The sequence below is a fragment of the Seriola dumerili genome, unplaced genomic scaffold, assembly GCF_002260705.1.
Source record: "Seriola dumerili isolate Sdu_G_001 unplaced genomic scaffold, Sdu_1.0 BDQW01000149.1, whole genome shotgun sequence".
NCBI lineage: Eukaryota > Metazoa > Chordata > Actinopteri > Carangiformes > Carangidae > Seriola > Seriola dumerili.
The window spans coordinates 12,216,533-12,235,690 of NW_019174404.1; the positions used below are offsets into that span (position 1 = coordinate 12,216,533).

At 41.1% G+C, this 19,158-nt stretch overlaps 2 protein-coding genes across 3 annotated transcripts; one reads left to right on the plus strand and one right to left on the minus strand.

Annotated features, from left to right (window-relative positions):
- Window positions 1-862: 862 nt before the first annotated feature.
- On the plus strand, window positions 863-3,717 carry tmem179 (transmembrane protein 179). The gene is made up of 4 exons (XM_022750415.1): window positions 863-1,201; window positions 1,711-1,848; window positions 1,966-2,044; window positions 2,128-3,717. The coding sequence occupies exons 1-4, from the start codon at window positions 900-902 to the stop codon at window positions 2,299-2,301; spliced, it is 693 nt and encodes a 230-aa protein (XP_022606136.1). The 5' UTR covers window positions 863-899; the 3' UTR covers window positions 2,302-3,717.
- cunh14orf180 (chromosome unknown C14orf180 homolog) lies at window positions 3,220-18,207 on the minus strand. 2 transcript variants are annotated; one of them, XM_022750412.1, is made up of 10 exons: window positions 17,806-18,207; window positions 16,918-16,948; window positions 13,501-13,587; window positions 11,948-12,068; window positions 10,142-10,172; window positions 9,924-10,032; window positions 6,384-6,547; window positions 6,112-6,244; window positions 5,473-5,499; window positions 3,220-5,053 (listed from the first exon to the last, which is right to left on the minus strand). In XM_022750412.1, the coding sequence occupies exons 1-10, from the start codon at window positions 17,956-17,958 to the stop codon at window positions 4,848-4,850; spliced, it is 1,062 nt and encodes a 353-aa protein (XP_022606133.1). In that variant the 5' UTR covers window positions 17,959-18,207; the 3' UTR covers window positions 3,220-4,847. The 2 variants fall into 2 exon arrangements, with proteins under 2 accessions (XP_022606133.1, XP_022606134.1); XM_022750413.1 differs by lacking the exon at window positions 5,473-5,499 and having other exon boundaries at window positions 17,806-18,204.
- Between the last annotated feature and the right edge of the window lie 951 nt (window positions 18,208-19,158).

The window sequence follows — 19,158 nt, forward strand, 5'->3', positions numbered from 1 at the left end:
ATTTATACTATGTTTTTATGACTTTTTATGACTTCCTAAACCATCTTTTCATGACTTTTTTATGCCTTACTAAACTATGATGTTTTTATGACTTTTTTTGCCTAACTATAGTATGACGTTTTTATGCCTTACTATACAATGTAATTTTTATGACTTTTCATGCCTTACTATACTATGACGTTTTCATTACTTTTTTATGCCTTACTATACTATGTCGTTTTTATGACATTTAATGCCTTACTATACTATGTTTCTTTTATGACTTTTTTGCCTCATTAAAGTGTGATTTTTTTATTCCTCAGTATACTAACACTTTTTTTATGCCTTACTATACTATGACGTTTTTATGCCTTTTTATCCTTTCTTATACTATGAGATTTTAATGACGTACCATGTGATGTCATTTTTTTTACTTTTTATGCTTTATTTTACCATGCTTATTTATACTATGTTTTTATGACTTTATATGCCTTACTATACTTTGACATTTTAAAGCCTTATTATACTAAGACGTTTGCATGATTTTTCATTCCTTACTAATTGATGTTGTCTTTATGACTTTTTATTCCTTATTATACTATGATGTTATTATGACTTACATGCCTTACTATACTTGGACATCATTAAGCCTTACTCTACTATGACGTTTTTATGCCTCACTATACTTTGACGTTTTCATGACTTATACTTAAAAAACTGTTGCGAATGGGAACACCAGTGAAGAGGAGTATCTCCACAGCTTGGATGGAGACAACATGGAGAGCCCTGAAGGCCTCAGCCTGCTTATTAATTTGCAGCAGAGCGCGTCGTCGGATGCTGCTCCTCCGCTCCTCTCTGCCTCCACTGCGCAGCCGCAGTTTCTCCTGGACGCAGAGAGCACAAGATAGAGAGGCAGAAAAATGGCCCTCGATAATTTAATTTTCGCCCAGTGCATTCTTTATTTTTTAGCCTTCGTATTCGGTTTCATTGCAGTGGTGCCTCTATCCGAAAACACGGAGGATTTCGGTGGGAAATGCCTGCTCTTCACGCGGGGTATGTGGCAAAATGAGAACATCACTGTGTCGAAGCAGCGCTTCATCGTGGAGGAGTGGGGACCCGAGTCCTCCTGCAGCTTCATCACTTTTGTTGGGATAGCGTCTCTTATTCTGTCCGCAGTGCAGGCATGGAGGCTGCTGTTCTTCCTGTGCAAAGGACACGATGAGTGAGTGACAGTTTACTTGTGCTTGTTCAACACATTTCAACACCAGCTCCATCAAAAGCTCCATAGGACAGGCAATACCACGCAGGTTTAACGGCTCAATGTAAATGTGTTTTTCTGTCTATCTCCCACGCCCTTGTCTGCGCGCTATTCTGACAGAATTATAGATTATATGTGCTGTATTAAAGGCTATGAAATGAGATAAACAAACCAGAGAATAAACCCTATAAAAACGACCAGTCATTGTCGCCATCCATGATAAAGATGGAGGGAACACACTTGTGTTGCCTTTGAAAAATCAGAATCACATACTGTGGTATCTTGTGACATCAGTCACAGCCTGTGTGAGCATGTGTGACTCAGAGGCATCATTCATCATAGAGATGTAGATGATGCTGTGTAATAGTTCAGACCTTGTTTCAGTTTTACAGGCCTACATTTTCAAGAAAAAAAATTACTGAGAATTATTTAAATGCTAAGCAGAGACAGTTTTTTTTTTCCTTTGCATACAGCTCCATATTCAACGCCTTCCTCAACCTGCTGATCAGCTCCCTGGTGGTGTTCACGGTCTTCCTGTCCAGCACAATTGTTAGTGTGGGTTTCAACCTGTGGTGTGACGCGATCACTGAGGGTGGGACCATGCCCAGCAGGTGAGAGAGCAACACATCACCTCTACACTACACCTCTACTGACACAGAATTTCCGCATACAGTGCAGTGGTTCTCCGAAATGCCTGTTTATTTGTATAATTCTTTTTTCCTTTCTAGTTGTGAGGACCTGCAGGACACTGATCTAGAGCTTGGCTTGGACAACTCTGCTTTTTATGACCAATTTGCTATAGCTCAGGTAGTTTTTTTTCTTATGGTATCATCCAGACAAAATCCTGAATCTCAGTCTTGTTTTTACAATGATTTCCCTCATTCTTTCAGTTCGGCCTGTGGGCTGCCTGGCTCACCTGGCTTGGGATCGCAGTGATGGCCTTCCTGAAGGTCTACCACAACTACAGACAAGAGGACCTGCTGGACAGCCTGATCCACGAGAAGGACCTGCTTCTCGGCCGCTCCTCTCGCCACAGCTCTGACCTCAAGACCGGCCTGATCTAGAAAAATCTAGACGATGCACAAACACACACATTCACACTCAACCGTACCGTCCTCTCACCTGCCATGAGAAACACCAATGTTTGCCTCTGTAGACAATCAAAATCAATTGGCTTTTGCTCCCATTGACCACGGATTGAATCAACCCGCAGGTTTTAGCTTTGTTCTCCTGAGATGATTGATTTCCCCTCAAAAAAACCCTTCCAATGGTTGCTAATCCTTGAAGAGTCCTGCTTTGTCAAGTTTATTCATCCACTGTGTGCGTTCCTCTTCAAGACAAACAACCATAACTAAGCTTTGATAGCTTTGATTAAAACCATTCAGTGAAAATGTACACCCAGTTTTTCTCCACTCGTGAATTTCTATTTAGCAACACAGTATTAATGGACAGATTGGCAGATGGATCATGTTGTCTTTGTGAAACTTCTGCATGGACCTAATGCATGACAAATTAATAGGGTGGTTTTTAGATGTAAAGGGATGTTCTTTTGTTTTATACACCAATAAATGTATTCCTATAGGCTTTTTTTCTGGTAGGCTGTGCACTGCCTCTCGGTGAAGTGAGAATTCTTTGCATGCTGCAGCAAAGTAAAATGATGTGTGCTTTTGCAGTGTATTCATACAGTTTCATAAAGGTGTTTTATAAAAACAACAAAGTATATCATGTATCAGGCAGCCGGTCCAAAAATGCTTTAAGCAATTTGTGTGAGATTTAAAAAAAAACAAACAAACAGATCTTATCTTGTGCCATATAGTAACTCAGGCTTCTCCCTCACACTTTAAAGGCTACAAACCAATATACTGCATTACTGTGAATAGACGCACAACTGTACCTGCATGCATCTCTCTCCCTGCTCCATTCACGTCGCATACCCGCTTATTGTCAGACATTACAGGAAGAAAGCAAGTCATCTGCTTGACTTTGATAGGCAATGACAGTTTTATTCAAAACAATTGAAATCATAAAACAGTAGGAACTAAGAAAACCCTCCATAAAGGCACTTCTTTCAAAGTGACCATAAATGTTTGGACAGCCGTGAAATGCAGCTGTTAAGCTAAATGTGCACATACAGGACATGAGTTCACTGGGTATTGTTTTATTGCTAATGACAATTTAGTTTGACAGTACAGAGTTGAGAGTGTTTCTTTCCTCTATGCAGGCGTTATTAACCTCATATTGCTTTGACATTCAAATGTGAGATCTCCAAAATCCAACGCTTCTCCTTTGAGTTCCCTGAAACCTGTTATATAAAGGACAATGTTTTACTGGAAACAATGTGATGTGTGTTATTGCTCATAATGAGAGGTCTGTGGGATGTGCATCACTGTGCCCTTTGATCCCTATGATCCATTTGTGTGGTGGTTTGGTTGTTTGAATTTGAATTGCTTTATTTGATAAAGAGACTCTACAATAACAGACAGTATCTGATTCTGTCATATTTCTGTGTTTGGCCTGAAAAACAGTAATGAACCTTATATAAGGAGTCAATCCTTATTTTTTTAATGCAAATATTTGTTGAGCCCACACCCATCTGTACACTTGTTGAAAGCTTGATGAGCATTTGACATCATGATTAAAACCTGAATATTATTGTTTTTAAATAGAAATGTAACAAAACAAAAAGTTAAAAAAGTTAAAATAATTGAAAGTTGGATATTTGCGTAGATGCAGATATACAGTATAGAAGAATAAATAACATTTAGGATAAAGGATATTTTGTGGGATTCAAGCAGTTATAAAGAGGAACACTGTCAAAAGCATTAGCATTCATTCTGTTTGAGTATATTCTCTTCGATGATAGATAATATTGTGCTGCAGATTTTCCCCTCAGTGAAACTAGGAGTCAGCTGACAGTCAGCCATACAGACAAACAGACAGTATCAAGTCTGTAAAGAAAGAGGTGTTTATCATCTGTTAGTCATTCAACCTGTGAAGTGATGCAGCCCTGTGTTTTCTTTCATTATCGAACAGTTTACACATTTGTGCTTCCATACTCTTCCTCTTGAATGTGCGCTGTGCCAATCAAAGCTGTTTCCAAACATCTCTACATTCATTTATGTGCAAATACAAGGCTGAATATTGTGATAGTCCTTAGTATATTGATCCATATATACACATTCAGTTCTGTGTAATATCTGATATACACAAATCATGTACCGTAGCAAAATAAATATGTGCATTCCATGGAAACATTCACTCACATACAATAGACTGTGACATGAACTGAAAAATCACATGGTTGTGGTGATTAAGTGAGCATTATATGTGAGCATCAACATTGCAGATGTGCAAAATGTCATTACAACTTAAAAGTGGCATGCCCACCACCTTAATACATATATACATACAGACATGGAAGCTACATATTTCTGGGATCGTAACTTTTTTTCCTTTTCACTGTGAGAGTGGTTCAACACCACAGACAGTGTACAGAGCCTTGCCAAATGGCTGAGGTGTTTGTAGGCCTGGGCACCTTCGAAGATAGGAAAAAGAGGGGTTTGAAAAAAATTAAAGGAGGCTCCATGTCTCCACCTGTGGTCAGTCTCAGTCACTGCATGGTCAGCCATATCCAGCAGCCCCACAGAAGCTGTTTCATATGCAGCAGGTAGACAGCCAAAGCGGCCTCCAGCTCTTCGCACACTCGCTGTGGGCGCCGGCGGTCTGTGCAATACATGGCCACACCCAGGAATGACATCAGCAGGAAGAGGCAAGTGAACAGGGCGAGGTGGGGGCGGGACGGTGTCGTCTCGTAGGCTGCACACAGAAAAACAATGCCGGTTTTCACAGCTTTGATTTGTAAATGAGGACAGGAGCTGTCACATGCACAGATTTGTTTCTTTCAAGACGTGAGAAGAGGCAAGTTTTTGATGGGAGGATTTAATGTGACTACACTATCTATTGGGTAGTGGAGCTTTGTCACGCAGACTGTGTTTTCTGTGTCTCAAAAATTATTATAAAGGGGGTGATAGTGAACTCCATCCGTACTGCATGATAGTCAACAACGTTAATCAAAAGGGAAATTTATTCACAATTTACACCTAACAACTAATCTAAATCAATCTCCTTGATTCTTTTCCACACTTTATTAGATCCAGTATTAAAAAGTGCAGTGTTCCTTTCACTTCCTCATGCAAATTAACACAGTGACTCTGAACACTTCCAGATAGACTTACCACCTAAACAGTCACAGTAAGGGATGTCTGTGAAGCCGACAGAGAAGAGGCCAGTCAGTCAACAAGAGGCAACCTCTGTGATGTACAGCAGCTACAAACCAGCTGCTGTGCCCTCATAGACTCTACTATCTCTCTGGAACAGACTTCATGGTGCCTCATTTGCATGCATAATTAATTACGAAGGGTAAATCACTTGCTCACGTTTGGACGTCTCTTGGCATTACATTATTTTTAAATAGTAGAGAATTCCCATGGGGAAATAGTTTACGATGCAATCTATGGATGTTTTAATGCATGCTGTTCTCTCTCTTCACTGCCAAGTACATATAAAACACTCATATGTGGGGTGAGGGCTCTGTAAGCTGAGATAGCACAAATTTTGAGGAAACTTTTTATAAATAATTGAAATAACATTCATATTGTTACTGTATCAGTGCATTCCCTTATTCGTGTTTGTATAAATGTAGAGCTGATATAGACAGGCTGCAGAAAATATGGGTGATATTCAGTCACTGGACTAGTGGTCGAGGCGCTGAAGCACCAGAGGGCAGCATGTTCTCTGGTGCACAAACACATCTGATCGTCTCTGACAGAGCAGGCTGGACTCACTGCAAACAGTTCACTTGTACGTTTTCTCACCATGTACTGTGGTCTCTGGCTCCCTGAATCGAACCCTCCGCTCGCCTTTCCGTCTGTGGTTTGGTTCTGTGTCTGACCCGTAGTTGGGGCTTGGCCTCTTAAGAATGGAGGTGGGGACTTTGCCGTTGGTTACCTACATTAGATACAGTTCAGGATGAGTATACTCATTACAAGCTCCTGATAAAATTCAAAGAGCAGCGGCAAACAGCTGGAAGGCACAGATCTTTTACAAACAAGCCGCTGAAGATGCCTGCAGGTGTTGTTCTCTTTACCTTAGGTTTCGGTGTGTCCTCCTGTTGATGGTGCGTGTCCTTTCTGTGGCGGATCTCTGAGTGTTTCTCCCGGTGGGAATGAGGAAGACCGTTGACAGTGTCTCTGATGGACTCTGCAGCAGCGAAGCGTTTGGACAGTGCAGACACACACTGACCCAGGGAGTCTATGAAGAGAACCATGACCACACAGCACACGAGTTGTGATCTAGTGCTGCTTCACACTTGAGTTTGCAGTCTACTCTGAAGACAGACGATGAGGTGAAGTTAAACATACAAAATTACACATGCAAATGTGACAGAGAAAGACGCCAGTGTTAACTCTGTCAGTGCCAGGTAGAGCTCAAAAAAGTCCAGCTCGCTTTTTTCCACAGTATGTTTGCACTTTGATACTTACTATTCCAGTACTTCAATAAATACCTTCTATCGATATTTACCAAATTTAAACACTGCATTGATCTCATCACTTTTTCTAAAAATAGATGTACAACCACCCAGTATTTCGAAAAGGAAAAAAAGAAAGGCTCAGTCTAGTTGCTACTTCATTTCTATTGTCTGACAGTTTCTCATCTCTCGAACTGAATACAAATAAGATCTGTCACTTTCCTGACTGAGCAGTGATTTAACAAATTTATAGGTCATTCTGTTACTGTCCTGGATCATTTACAACCACAACAGCCAATGAGACTGGTTGATTGAAGGAGAGACGCAGAGCGACAGGCATGCAGACATTTAAGGTAAGTATTTTCATTTTGTGTTAAAAAAAAAGAAAGAGTAAATTATGTTTTATCTATGAAATAATATACCAATAATAAACTTAAATAAGCATCAGCCATTTGTATGGAAATTCTCAGGCCAGATTTAAAAGCAAATCTGGCCTGAGAATTTTCATACAAATGGCTGATGTGAATTTGGTTAGCCATTATTTGAATAAACTTTCTTACATTAGATAAACCTGTTCCTTAAAGAAGATTTCAGGTCAGTGGAAAAAAAACAACCTAAAAAACACACACATGTGAATACCACCTTATTAGAATTAATTACACTGCCAACTTTTGAAAGATGGTCAAATATTACACAACTCATATTACATCAGTTATGATTTGTTTTTTGTTTGAATGTATTCCATAAGAGACTCTGTGAAAATTATAAAGGGGAAGAGGGAGACAAAACACCAGATTGTTAGATATATTTTCTTTTTTTTGCTGAGAGTAGTCCAACATTTTTGGAAGAGGAAGTGAGAAATTTTCTCACCCTACATTTCTATTTTATTTTAGCCTTCCCTTCCCTGTCCCTGGTTATTTACTGCCGTCATTTCTAAGGTGGAATTTTGGTGGATATTGTGAAAATTATTGTTCCATTTAAATATTATGTGGCAGACTTAATATTTTGAATTCAGTATGCACCTAAAGTTTAAATAATTAAAGTTGTACCAATTCAACAATGTGATATTATTTTGAGATATTAGGGGGAGGGTGTTGTGATTTTTTGTCAGTCAATGGGAGGGTGGACTGAAAATTTTAATAGAAATTTTCTAAAAAGTGAACCATAAGGTTCAGCTGCCCAAGTAATTTTCAGACATTCCCTAAGTATTTTGTAGTTTTGGGTAATTATAGTTTCAATATATCACCAAATATTTCCACATACTGCTGCACAACATACTACAGTCTAACTACAACTGATATATTCTATTTCACCTCGCAAACCCACACGGATGATTTGTTAGCAGAAGCAGGGTGACTGACCCAGTTTATAGTGAAGGGTATCTCGGTGACAAGAGCTGCAAACACTTAAACATGCCCCTGTTGAAGCATCTCACTGCGGGTCAAGGAGGATTCCTCTGTGTACAATACAAAATAAAAGGTCACAAGAAGTACATGCGTGTGTGCTGATCTGCTGCGATATCTACAACCACTCTGTGACCAAGGTTACAAACACTGACATGTAAACAAGCAGAGCAATAAATATAGTAAATAGAAAAATATTTTAAATGGAAAAAAAACTAAAGCAATAAATAGATAGAAGTTTGTGGTAGAGATGGTTCATAGTATAAATTATAGTGTATTGAAGGAAGAAAGGTAGCGACAGTAGAGAGAACCAGCAGATCTAAAGATATTTTCATATTCTGTTGAGTTAACTTGAGGTTTTCCTGACTGAAGCGAAGCCTGGGATTGTTTGAGTCTTGCGAACATTAACCAGCACGGTTATGGTGAGTTTAATTCTGTTTTGTCAAGTTCGAGAAAAGAGTGTTCTGGCCAGTGAAGGACTTAATTAATGCTTTGTCTTCGATCAGCAAAAATGAAAACTAATTTCATGGAGTGTATAATTGTATTTTGAGTTAGTTTAGACAAGTGAATGCAAATATGTTTCCTTTTCATAACAATTTGAGAGTGTATTTCACACAAACTGAGTAATTTTCACCATATGTGGAAGCTAACGGTGCAAGGAAACTGCCACCATTTTTGTGTTGAAGTCATTTTGTGTTGGCAAAAAACAAACTGTTATTGAGTGACTGTTATTCTTGTTAATGGTAATCTTTATGTTGTTATTAAATTGACTTTTTCTGTATGCCTTGTTGTGCAGGCCAGTTTTTTTTTCCCAAGGAGGGACTTTGGGCTTGGATCTCTTCTGTTTCTGTGTATGTGTGTAACCCATGGAATTTGTACCTGTCGGCTATTTCATGTAAGGTCTCTTGCTTCAGTCTCTTACACATTATTCAACCACTCCTCTGAACCTAGAACTGGTCCAGTAGCTTACATCTAACTCACTGCTATACAGCAACATAAATGCTCAACACAGCTCTCTGACCCTCAGCTTTTTCACCATTTCATCAAACATGTTTGAGGCCATCTGAGGTGAACAACAAGAAATAATTGTAAATCATCTGTATGGCTGTCTTTATGTAGCTGGTTGTGTTCAGCACCACTGCCTCTGAAAGCTGACTCAACAACAAGGCTGGTTTCTTCATACTGATTTTTTACACCACAGCAGTCTTCACAAAAATGCAGAGTTCAGAGTCAGGCAGAGTGTTGCTCCCTCTTAATGCAAGCCAAGCATACATTCATACTGTACAACAGAAATGTGCCCTCAAACTGTCACAAAGCTACATTTCCTTTTTTTGCTCTGCATAAAACCACTCTTGTGTCCAACATGACTGCAAGTGTTTATTAATTCAGCATTTTTGTGGGTTGACAAGGTTTAAAGGCTAACTCAAGTTCCTTAAAGCACATCCACATTCTGCTGTGTGCTCTCTAAAGCAGAGGGGAGAACTTGGTCTTAACATTAACATCACTGTTCTGTGTGTTGTCGGGCCTCATGAGACACTAAGGTCTCCACCCTCATGTGTCAGACTGAGTGTTAACAGTGTTAAATTACTGAGAGAGGTGTCCTCCACTTTTGTTTTCTGAATCATACACTGATGTTTGTTTTTTCACTGACTATCAGCCTGGATGTGGACGTCATCCCTATGTTGTAACATTACCTCAGAATGACAGTAGTGTTTGCTGTGCCACCCTGTGTCGCTCCTCCCTGTTGAGTATTTACCTGAATATTCAGTCTTGCCAATCTCAGCATAGACGGTGGCCATAAGCTCCAGGCTTCTGGCTGTAATTGGGTGATCATTACCAAAGGCCCTCTGGTGGATCTTTGTAGCCTGAAAGATGCAGAGACATGAATTTAAAGATTAGACAAGAACACCATTAAATGTTTTATTTGTTCAAAAATCTGGAGAAGGAGCGAGGAGAATGATGAAATGTACATACCTTACCGCTGTATTCTAGGGCAAGGTGAGGTCTGAAAGGAAAAGGAAAGGAAAATGGCCCCATTAAACAAATGCACTACCACTTATAATCTGCGGCACTGGAAAATAAAAGCCGTCTATTAAAAATGGATGCCTCTGAATTATCAGATGGAATCTCTGAGCACATTCTCTTTCTATCGCAAAACATAAACACAGTAAATATTTCCAAAGATGGTAACAATACCTGATCTTAATCAAGTGTAGTGACCTGTGCTGTATTGCCAGGTTTCAGTGTTTACAGCAGCATGACGGATCTAAACATGCGCGTGCTGTGATTGGACAGAGACAGCAGGGCTGCGGGTGCTCAGGTGCCTTAAGGAGGAAGTGGAAGCCTTCTATTTTTGCCAGCACTGAATGCGCCTGTCTATTGTCCAAGGTGAATTACAGACAGCATGGTGTATACAGGTTGGTTTACTGACTCGTGCTCTTCCACCACTCTTCTGCTTAGTGCTAAGCTAGGCGAACATGATGTGGCGCACTGAGGATTTGCCAGCTGTTCCTCTCATATCTGCCCTGGAAAAGCAGCCAAGGACAGTCATCACCCTCACACCCTCACGTGTGCCTATAGATGTAGAGCAAGCTCTGTTTAGTGTGACAGATGTCAGCTTCGCTGTTCCAAACCCACACTTCCCTTCAATTAGTAATGGCCAGGTGTCAGATTGCACTGCTTTAGAAGGTCCTTCTCAGGGACATCTGATCGGCAAAGACAGAAAAGCCCTTTGCTGGCCCAAAGCACTTCCTACGACATCACTGAAAGATTTAAGGAGTATTACCACTTCCTGTCTGCAGGAAAGAGAGACCGGGTCTAAAGCTTATGGTGGGGGGAGTAAGGGCTTTTAGGGCTTATCAAAGAGCAGAATCAAATTTCCTACCAGAATCGGTACCACCTCATTGAAGTTTAACTACTGTATGCTCCTTGCATTAATGAAGCACCATGACTCGTCCTCAGCAGAGCAAAACCTTCCACCCTCTGTCACCCTCTCTGGCAATCAGGTTAACTGACCTAATCCCAACAATGACAACAGAGGCACAGAAAATGGGTGCATGCTGCGGCCTAACAAAGTACCCCTGCAACAGGAGACACCAGATCCAGTTAAGATGTTCCTCCTGTAACACTCACATAGAGTGCGGTGTCTCTTTTCTCTACATCTACGGGGAAATTCAACTCGGGCTAAAAAAAACTTGGAGCTGAACTTTATCTAGTTGAAAGAATTTCCACTCCAGAAAAACAAACGTGTGGACGTGTCAGTGGACACGATGCTTACATTTTTTTTTGTCTGTAACCAAAAATGCTCCATTTGTGACAGGGTCAGAGCATTATTAGCTATAATAGATAAAAGTGGGTTTTTAAAACTGTCATGCAAATTTACTCAAGCAAGACAAATACTTAATTTCATTCAGTAAAATATTTATACCAGAATGATCTCTGTCTGATCTTGTAAACTAAGCTGAGAGTTTTACTTTATAAACAAATGAGCTAGTTTTCTGTCATTACAAACTGAGCTGCTGCTTGCAAAATAAAACTGATAACAAGCAATATATTGTTTGCTTTGTTACACCTGAATCAGCACCATTTTCACTTCAGCTCTGTGAAATGATGAAGGGTCAAATGCAACTCAAACATTAACTGTATGCAAAACTGGCAATAAAACAGTCATAAAAGTGGATTTATATAACTATACAGTCACTCATGATGAGCCCACAGAGGATGTAACGCCTCATTAATTATACCACAACAGAAGCTACAGCAGGACACAGTTTTACCTACTGTTTGCTCATGATGCAGAGCTGAGCCAGCCGTTCGAGGTGCTGAGCCTGGGAGGCCTGCTCCGAAAGCTCCTCTGGGGTTGTCCATCCCGCAGAGCCCAGTGTAGCCTCCTCCTGAGGCCCTGTTACACAAACACAGGGCATGGAATCACAGTAAGCCCGCCAACAAACCACTCAGCCTTTCTATCTATCCCTGTCACCTCACTAGTCTTTCCTCTTTTTACCTCCCTACTACTGCACAGAGTTTGAAAAAAAAAAGCCTGAAAAGCCTGGGTATCTGGCTATTAGCCTGTCTGGCACTGCTGCAGACTTTAAGCTTGAACAGCAGAGTGGAGCCAACTGACGACTGGAGACAAGAGAGCAGAGATAAGGGCAGGAGAGAGCAGATAAGGGAGTCAAACAACACACTCACCACGCCCACTGGAACACTGAGACACACACACACACGCACACGGTGACAGACCACAAGCATACAGTATGTACTGTCCACACTAAGCAAACTCTACACACCACACATACGATAATGGAGGTGGAAATGGCTTGTAATCCATGCAGAGAGAAAGTGCAAATAAACTGTTGTAATAGGTAAAGACTTTTGTTTGCGTGACAAAAACCACAGAATGACAATTATGTCAGCTGTCAGCGGGGAAATACAGAGACGGGTACGTTTGAAAATACACTGGGGAGAGGAAGGAAGCTTGTAAGCTGCAGCTACAGCACCAGCTCTGCCCCTGGAGAAGTCCAACATTCAATCTGAGTGAGTGCTGAATCAGGGGCCTTAGTATTCTATAGCGACACACAGCTCCTAATGAGATAGTGCAAAGTGTGGCCATTTGTCTTCTACTATGCCTGTCCCCGACCTCCTCCGCTGTGCCCACGCTACACTGCGCTGCTGCCTCAGCAGCAGACAGAGAGGAAGAGGCAGACGTCTGGAGCAGCAGCAGGTGATGAATGAGCGGCCTTGCTGTGAATGCGCACTTAAAGCTCCACCAGGTATTTTGTAAACAAAGATGGACTTGGGTAAAATGGGATGTCCTTTCATAGATTTTTGGGGTTTTACAGAGAAAAGCATTGTATATATTATTTGCTGGTTAGTTTGTAGTTGCAGGTTACACTCAACTCACTTTGGAAAACTGCCTACTACAAACACAGTCAGCTTCACTGTATGTGGTGCCTTGCTAACAGCCTTAAAATCAAATAAAAAATAAAATTTGATTCCACAACATTGGCCACAATCTACCAAAAGTCAAGAGAAAATAAAACTCTTCTTTTTTTATTTTTCTTGAAGGTTTCCATATAAATAACTATGTCATTTGGTAGTAATTATAAAATTAGTGCCAAATTACACATGTTTTTCTTTTAATTTTTAATTAAAGGAAATTTAAGCCTTCCAAAAATATAAATAAACAAACCAAAAAAAAACAAAAAACAAAAAAAACAAAACATGCACCATCAAAGACATCTTAAATTGCACAATATACAAACAATTTATACAATATATGGATGTATATTCCCAAAAGTATTTACCAATACCGTAATGTCAAAAGTACTTGCCTGTAGTCCCCTGAAGAGCCGTGAGCTCGATCAGTGCCACCTCATAGAACATTTTCTCAGCCTGAATGAACTGGAGGGCCTTCCCATCTGTTTATATGGGTGAAGGATCAGCCTCAGTTGTCAACAGGATTAGTCAGTTGTTGATGTTAAAAACAGCCTCGTTGCCCAGTTCAACATTGCTTTTTTTTTTTTTTTTCTCATCCCTCTTAAGAATGACCCCTTTGGGCAAACACAATGTGCAGTAATCCAAAGCAGTCTGTTGATCTTGAGGTCTGGATTTTGCAACACAGATTTCAACAGCTGGTGTCTGTGCCATTGTTTTTGTACTGTTATCTGCTGTTTGTGGCTTTTTGTTTCAAATGGAGCAACTCTGATGTAAAACAAGTTTGCCGACTCTCACAATATACTTGTATCTGATTACACCTCATATCTCATATCACATTCCTTTTTTTTAATGTCTGGCTTCATCTTTTGTTTTGCCTCCTTTTGATAGACCTGAATACCACTTTTGTTTCCATGAAAAGACTGTCTATTTAAAGCATCCTAAAAATAGAGGCTGTTCACTTTGTCAAAAGCATTTTGCGTACGTAGTGTCCATCCCACTGTAAAATGACACCACTGATGCTTGTCAGGTGAATTTAAAGACCAATGGGACGGAGAATGCTTAAAATAAACACAGCCCTGCCTGTCTAAATGTCCTACTTAACAACAGATCTCTCAAGTGTAAAACACTATAAATTCCATTCTAGGTATTTCGGTTTTGATGATCACACTACTTTCCAATTACACTTTAATATAGCTACATTTTTTATACTGAGGTTGGAAAGATGGATAATAGTTTCCCACTCTCAAAGAACAGTTAAGCTTGGATCTGAAAACCACAGCAGCTGGTTTCCTTCATTTTGTCACCAGGAGAATAATGTCAGCACTCCATACTACTGAGGGAACAAAACAAGCGAGCCGCACATCCACCAGGAAACCAGGACCCAGTTAAAATCCAACTGTATGCATGGTCCTCTACAAAAGGAAAGGACAGTTTTCATACAGAAAGGTAAAAGATAGAAAAATGTTTACAGCTGATGAGTGCCCCAAGATACCATAATATAAGATGGATGGTGATGGGTGGATGTTGAAAAGCTATTAGTGATGATGCAGATGTACATCTGAATAATTTAATGTACAGTACATTAAAAGATGACATAGCAACCCGTCATTAAAACCCAGCATTTTTAATAACAAATCTCCTTTGATGATATTATAATTGCACACAATAACACAAATGTGGTAACAATGTTTTGGATGAATAGAAATTAATTATACGTGTCCCAGCTCCTGGGAGTCACCTGGCAGTGGGAAGTAAGGTGAGTATGAGGTGGACCATCTGGGCGGGAGGATTAAGGGAATGGCCTTCATCAAAGGTCAGAGCACTACTTCTGCCTGCTATTCTTAGCCTGGCTGGACCACAGCAACGCCACGGCAGGAACCTCACACAATACTCTCCAGGGAATGGGCTCCATTCTACTCATCGCCACACACATAAACACACACAAACCAACCACCCATGAGCTGGCAATTGGACTGCACTCCAAAACTCGACAAGAACTTGCATTAACACTGGCGACTTCAAAGGCATATCTGATCACACGTGCTGCATAACCTCTCCTAGAGTGCACAGAAATAACCTCATGACGTTCACTCTCAACTCCTCCCAGCAGGATTCTGGGATTTCCTGTAGAGTTTAATGTGATCGTACTATATTGATTGGCTTGTGTTCTTAAGCTACTTGTGACTGTCTACTACTAATTTCAATATTGCATATCCACTCAAAATGTAAAAACAGGATATGCACATTTTTTTAATCTGATATTCCCTTTTATATGAGATTAAAGTCAATTTGTCCAGGTCAGTATACTTTCCAAGAAACATGTATCAGCAAACACTCAGCAGCCAAAAGAGCTTTTGGCTTTGGACAAAGGTCACTTGTGCATACTGCCAGCTCTGATAACAATACATCAAACCGTAAGCGGTCATGGCACTGCCGCTATCACAATCGACTGCACCTAACATAGTATATTTGTCTGGAATAAAGCCAGTACACCAGGGTGAAATTAGGCTACTCTGCATATGGAGATTGAGCCTCGTTTACTAATCATGGATTTGGTTAGACTCTGATACAGCATGTGAGGAGACACTGTAAATGCTGCTGTTGTTGTAAACGTTCCTGTGAAACAGCAAGGTTCCCACATCCTGCTCCCGGTTTGAGCTCGATGACCCTTCACCTCGCTCCTCGAAGGACCATCGCAAAAACCACAACATCACTGCCCCTGCTCTGATGATGCACATGAGAAATACTGAGAAAACCGAACGAACTGTTGGATACATTTTACTGGAAAATGACCAAATCTTTTCACACAGCATACCAATCATTAACAGACAAATACTCTAAGGGCTTTTAACCCACACTGATCGGATTTATTTACACATTAAATTATATTCTTGCTCTGTTCTTTGTGTTATATCTCCTTTTTTCCGCATTTCTGATTATTCCTCTCTGCTACTGACCCACTACACAGTGTAAGATCTGGTTACATTCTTATGGCTGTAATGTTACACTATAGGTAAAAGAATAAAACATGGTAACTCTACCATACGTAACGTTTGACACAACATGACACCATTACTATTGATGATGTTATGTAATAAAGAACTGTATGTCAAAAGATTTAACCCTGTCATGGTGGATGACCCTCTTAAGTAGCAACCCTTTCATTCTGAGAGGGGCCAACTCTGATGGCTATTGATGAAGCTCAGCTCAGCAAATTGACCTGTTTTGGAAAATGGACAGTGAGGGGTAGAACCTTGCTGAGGTAGATAACCTGAGCTGGCAAGTTAAGTGTTGGAGTGTCTCAGTAACGGGGAGAGGAGCCATGGAGGTAATATATCCTGAAACGTAACACCTCTCTATTATCTCTAGTGTATGTCCTATACTGCTATAGTTTATAGAAGCAGTGAGGTGGCGATGCACAGGCTAGTTGGTGCAGATACAGGTTAATTAGTGCTCTCTCTCTCTCTCTGTTGTGAAGAGATAAGAGCTTACAAATCCTCTTAAGAGACAGACACACAGCCTGAATGACACACAAAACATGTGGCATTCTGGGACAAATGTGTTATTATGAACTCGCCCAAAGACATCCACTCATCCCTCTCGGTTTATGCTGCTTTCTATAATGGGTCTACATCCTCCATTGTGCTAGAGTTTCTCCACCGACAATCCTTTACACGTTCACCTCACAGAAATGGAATGCTAGTTTTATAGTTAGCCGCTTGCTAACGCTTGTGGGATGGTGAAAGTAAAAGTGTCAGACATGTGATGGTGAGCAGAGACCGATTGTCCCTGATTTTGTGAGTAAAGGATACAATTCTTTTCAGTGATGAAGAGCTCTGCAATCTGTGAAGCACAAAAAAACAACCAAGGGACATGATTAAATATTAAATAATTCATTTCCAACATGTTTCCCTTGTGTGTGTGTGTGTGTGTGTGTGTGTGTGTGTCTGCATGATGTCATGGCCTGTCATAACAAGTAATTCTGCTCTCCTCGCAGCACCTTCAGTCTGGTCAACATCATGCCACACGTTCCAAAGTTCTGGAGTAAAGGCTATGTTTTGACATCAGGGACATTCCTTCGGGCGCGACTAAACAGAATTAAAATTGCAGCCTTGCCTTTGTAGGAGGGCTTTGTAAAGTAGTATGTAATCTGCTAAGACTTTGGCCCGGCTGCACAGTGCCAAAACATTAATGCCCGTGACCTCATAAATAGCAAAACATAGCCCACACACAATGGTACAGACATTAACTGGGTACAAGTGTTTTTAACAATATGATTTGTCTAACAACACTCTGACTGTATTAGTCCTGCATCCAATACCTCATTTAGCAGCATGCAAACTATCACTATCATCCTACTGAGATGGAAATGATCTGACAGTGTCAACACAGGGGCACATGATGGAGTGTGCTGTTAGATTTGACATTGGTGTTAGAGATATCAAGGTTGAATGTGTCCTGTGTGCTGTGGTGTGTGATCATTTATGATGCTCTGAAGGAGAAGTGAGACAAATGTGTCTGTACAGCTGTGCAAATACATGAGACAGCAGATTTTCTGGATGCCTGTAAAGAATATGTACATGCATGTTGGTATGTGTGTGGTAGACAAAGAAAGGTAGCATGTGTGTGTGTTTGTTTGTGTGTGTGCGTGGGTGTGTGTGTGTGTGTGTGTGTGTGTGTCCAGTCCCCATCTATCTCACCTGGTGTAGGCAGTTGGGCAGAGAGGTGAAGCTCTGCACATGGGTCAGTCCCAACAGGCAGCTGAGGAAGCAGTGGAGGGCGGCCTGGTACTCCCCCTGCTGCTGGAGCTGCTGTCCCAGCTCAAACAGGCCCTCCCTCCCCCCGTTCAGCATCCCCAGTCCCAGCCAGAGCCAGCACTGCCTCCCATCAGAGCTCCACCGGCTGAGGACAAACGTTCCTCTCTTCGCCACTCCACTGAAGCACCACAGGTAGAAAGAAACAGCCACACACGAAGTGAAAGATAAAAAAAAAAGAAAAAAAAGAAAGAAGAAAAACAAGCAGCTGTTCACATAAACACAGACAGAAAGGTGCTGGAGGATCAGTAAGCAGCACAGCTTCCTCTCAGTCTCGTCTGTGCACAGTAAGTCAAGGACAGGTGGTAAGGAGCAGGCTGAGGGAGCTCCGGCGACTCACACAGAAAAGATCCATTCCCCTCCCTCCTCCCAGGCTGCACCAGGAAAGGAGGACAGAGGAAGTCGGAGAGTATTTGCTCTTTGAGTGGCAGAGCTCTGGACCAATCCCTGCTTTGCTCACGCACAGTAGCTCCACCACAGTGTCTGTAGCACATTGGGTCTCTCTCCAATCCTAGAACAGGGAAACTGCAAAGATGTATGTTTTGATGACAGAAAGCAAATATAGTGTGCACATGTTCTATTATGTAAATCAGTAAATGTAGTATGCAATAAGATTTAAATTTCATCCTGTGGTTTGGCCTAAACCTCCCTGCTGTTGCACATTCACAGAGCAGTGCATTATGTACAGTACATCTAGAGTCTGTGAGAGAATCATTTCAAGTCCTACTGCCCCACTTATGATTTATAAATGAGGAGTGCATAAGAAGCATGCACCGACCAATAAGCAAACCAGAATAAATGCTGTGTGAGCATGCTTCACATTACCACAGAGAAACCCAGCTTTTGTAAATTCTTTGAAACAAACCAGACAGCTCATGCAAATATAGGGTCATTAGGAGCAGCCACTGTACAGTATGAGAGAGAAGTCATTCCTCCCTGTCCAAACAAGGACAACAAATATTTATTCACAAGGAGTGCCTCCGCTGAATGTTGGATCACTTCCCTTCACACTCCGCTAATCAACATTAATGTGAGGCCAATCTGTGCCCGAGGAGAGGGAGAGGGAGAAGAGAAGAAGAGATGTGGCCACAGCACATGATCCATGGATGATCTAGAGGATCATGAATGCATCTTGACTTTGAGAGCAGCGCAGCTCCCCACCCTTGCTCCATTTGAACATGAGTGTGGTAGCTGCAGGAAATGAATGGGGTAACACAGAGCAAATGGGCAGAGTCAGTC

What these genes read in the sequence shown, in the direction of transcription:
- tmem179 (XM_022750415.1), top strand. Translation starts at nt 900, where the DNA reads ATGGCCCTCGATAATTTAATTTTCGCCCAGTGCATTCTTTATTTTTTA. An exon ending in CTGTGCAAAGGACACGATGA is followed by an intron (nt 1,202 to 1,710) that starts GTGAGTGACAGT and finishes CTTTGCATACAG; the next exon opens with CTCCATATTCAACGCCTTCC. An exon ending in ACCAATTTGCTATAGCTCAG is followed by an intron (nt 2,045 to 2,127) that starts GTAGTTTTTTTT and finishes TCATTCTTTCAG; the next exon opens with TTCGGCCTGTGGGCTGCCTG.
- cunh14orf180 (XM_022750412.1), bottom strand. Translation starts at nt 17,958, where the DNA reads ATGCTGAACGGGGGGAGGGAGGGCCTGTTTGAGCTGGGACAGCAGCTC. An exon ending in CCCTAGAATACAGCGGTAAG is followed by an intron (nt 10,033 to 10,141) that starts GTATGTACATTT and finishes TGCATCTTTCAG; the next exon opens with GCTACAAAGATCCACCAGAG. An exon ending in TTACTGTGACTGTTTAGGTG is followed by an intron (nt 5,054 to 5,472) that starts GTAAGTCTATCT and finishes TTCTGTGTGCAG; the next exon opens with CCTACGAGACGACACCGTCC.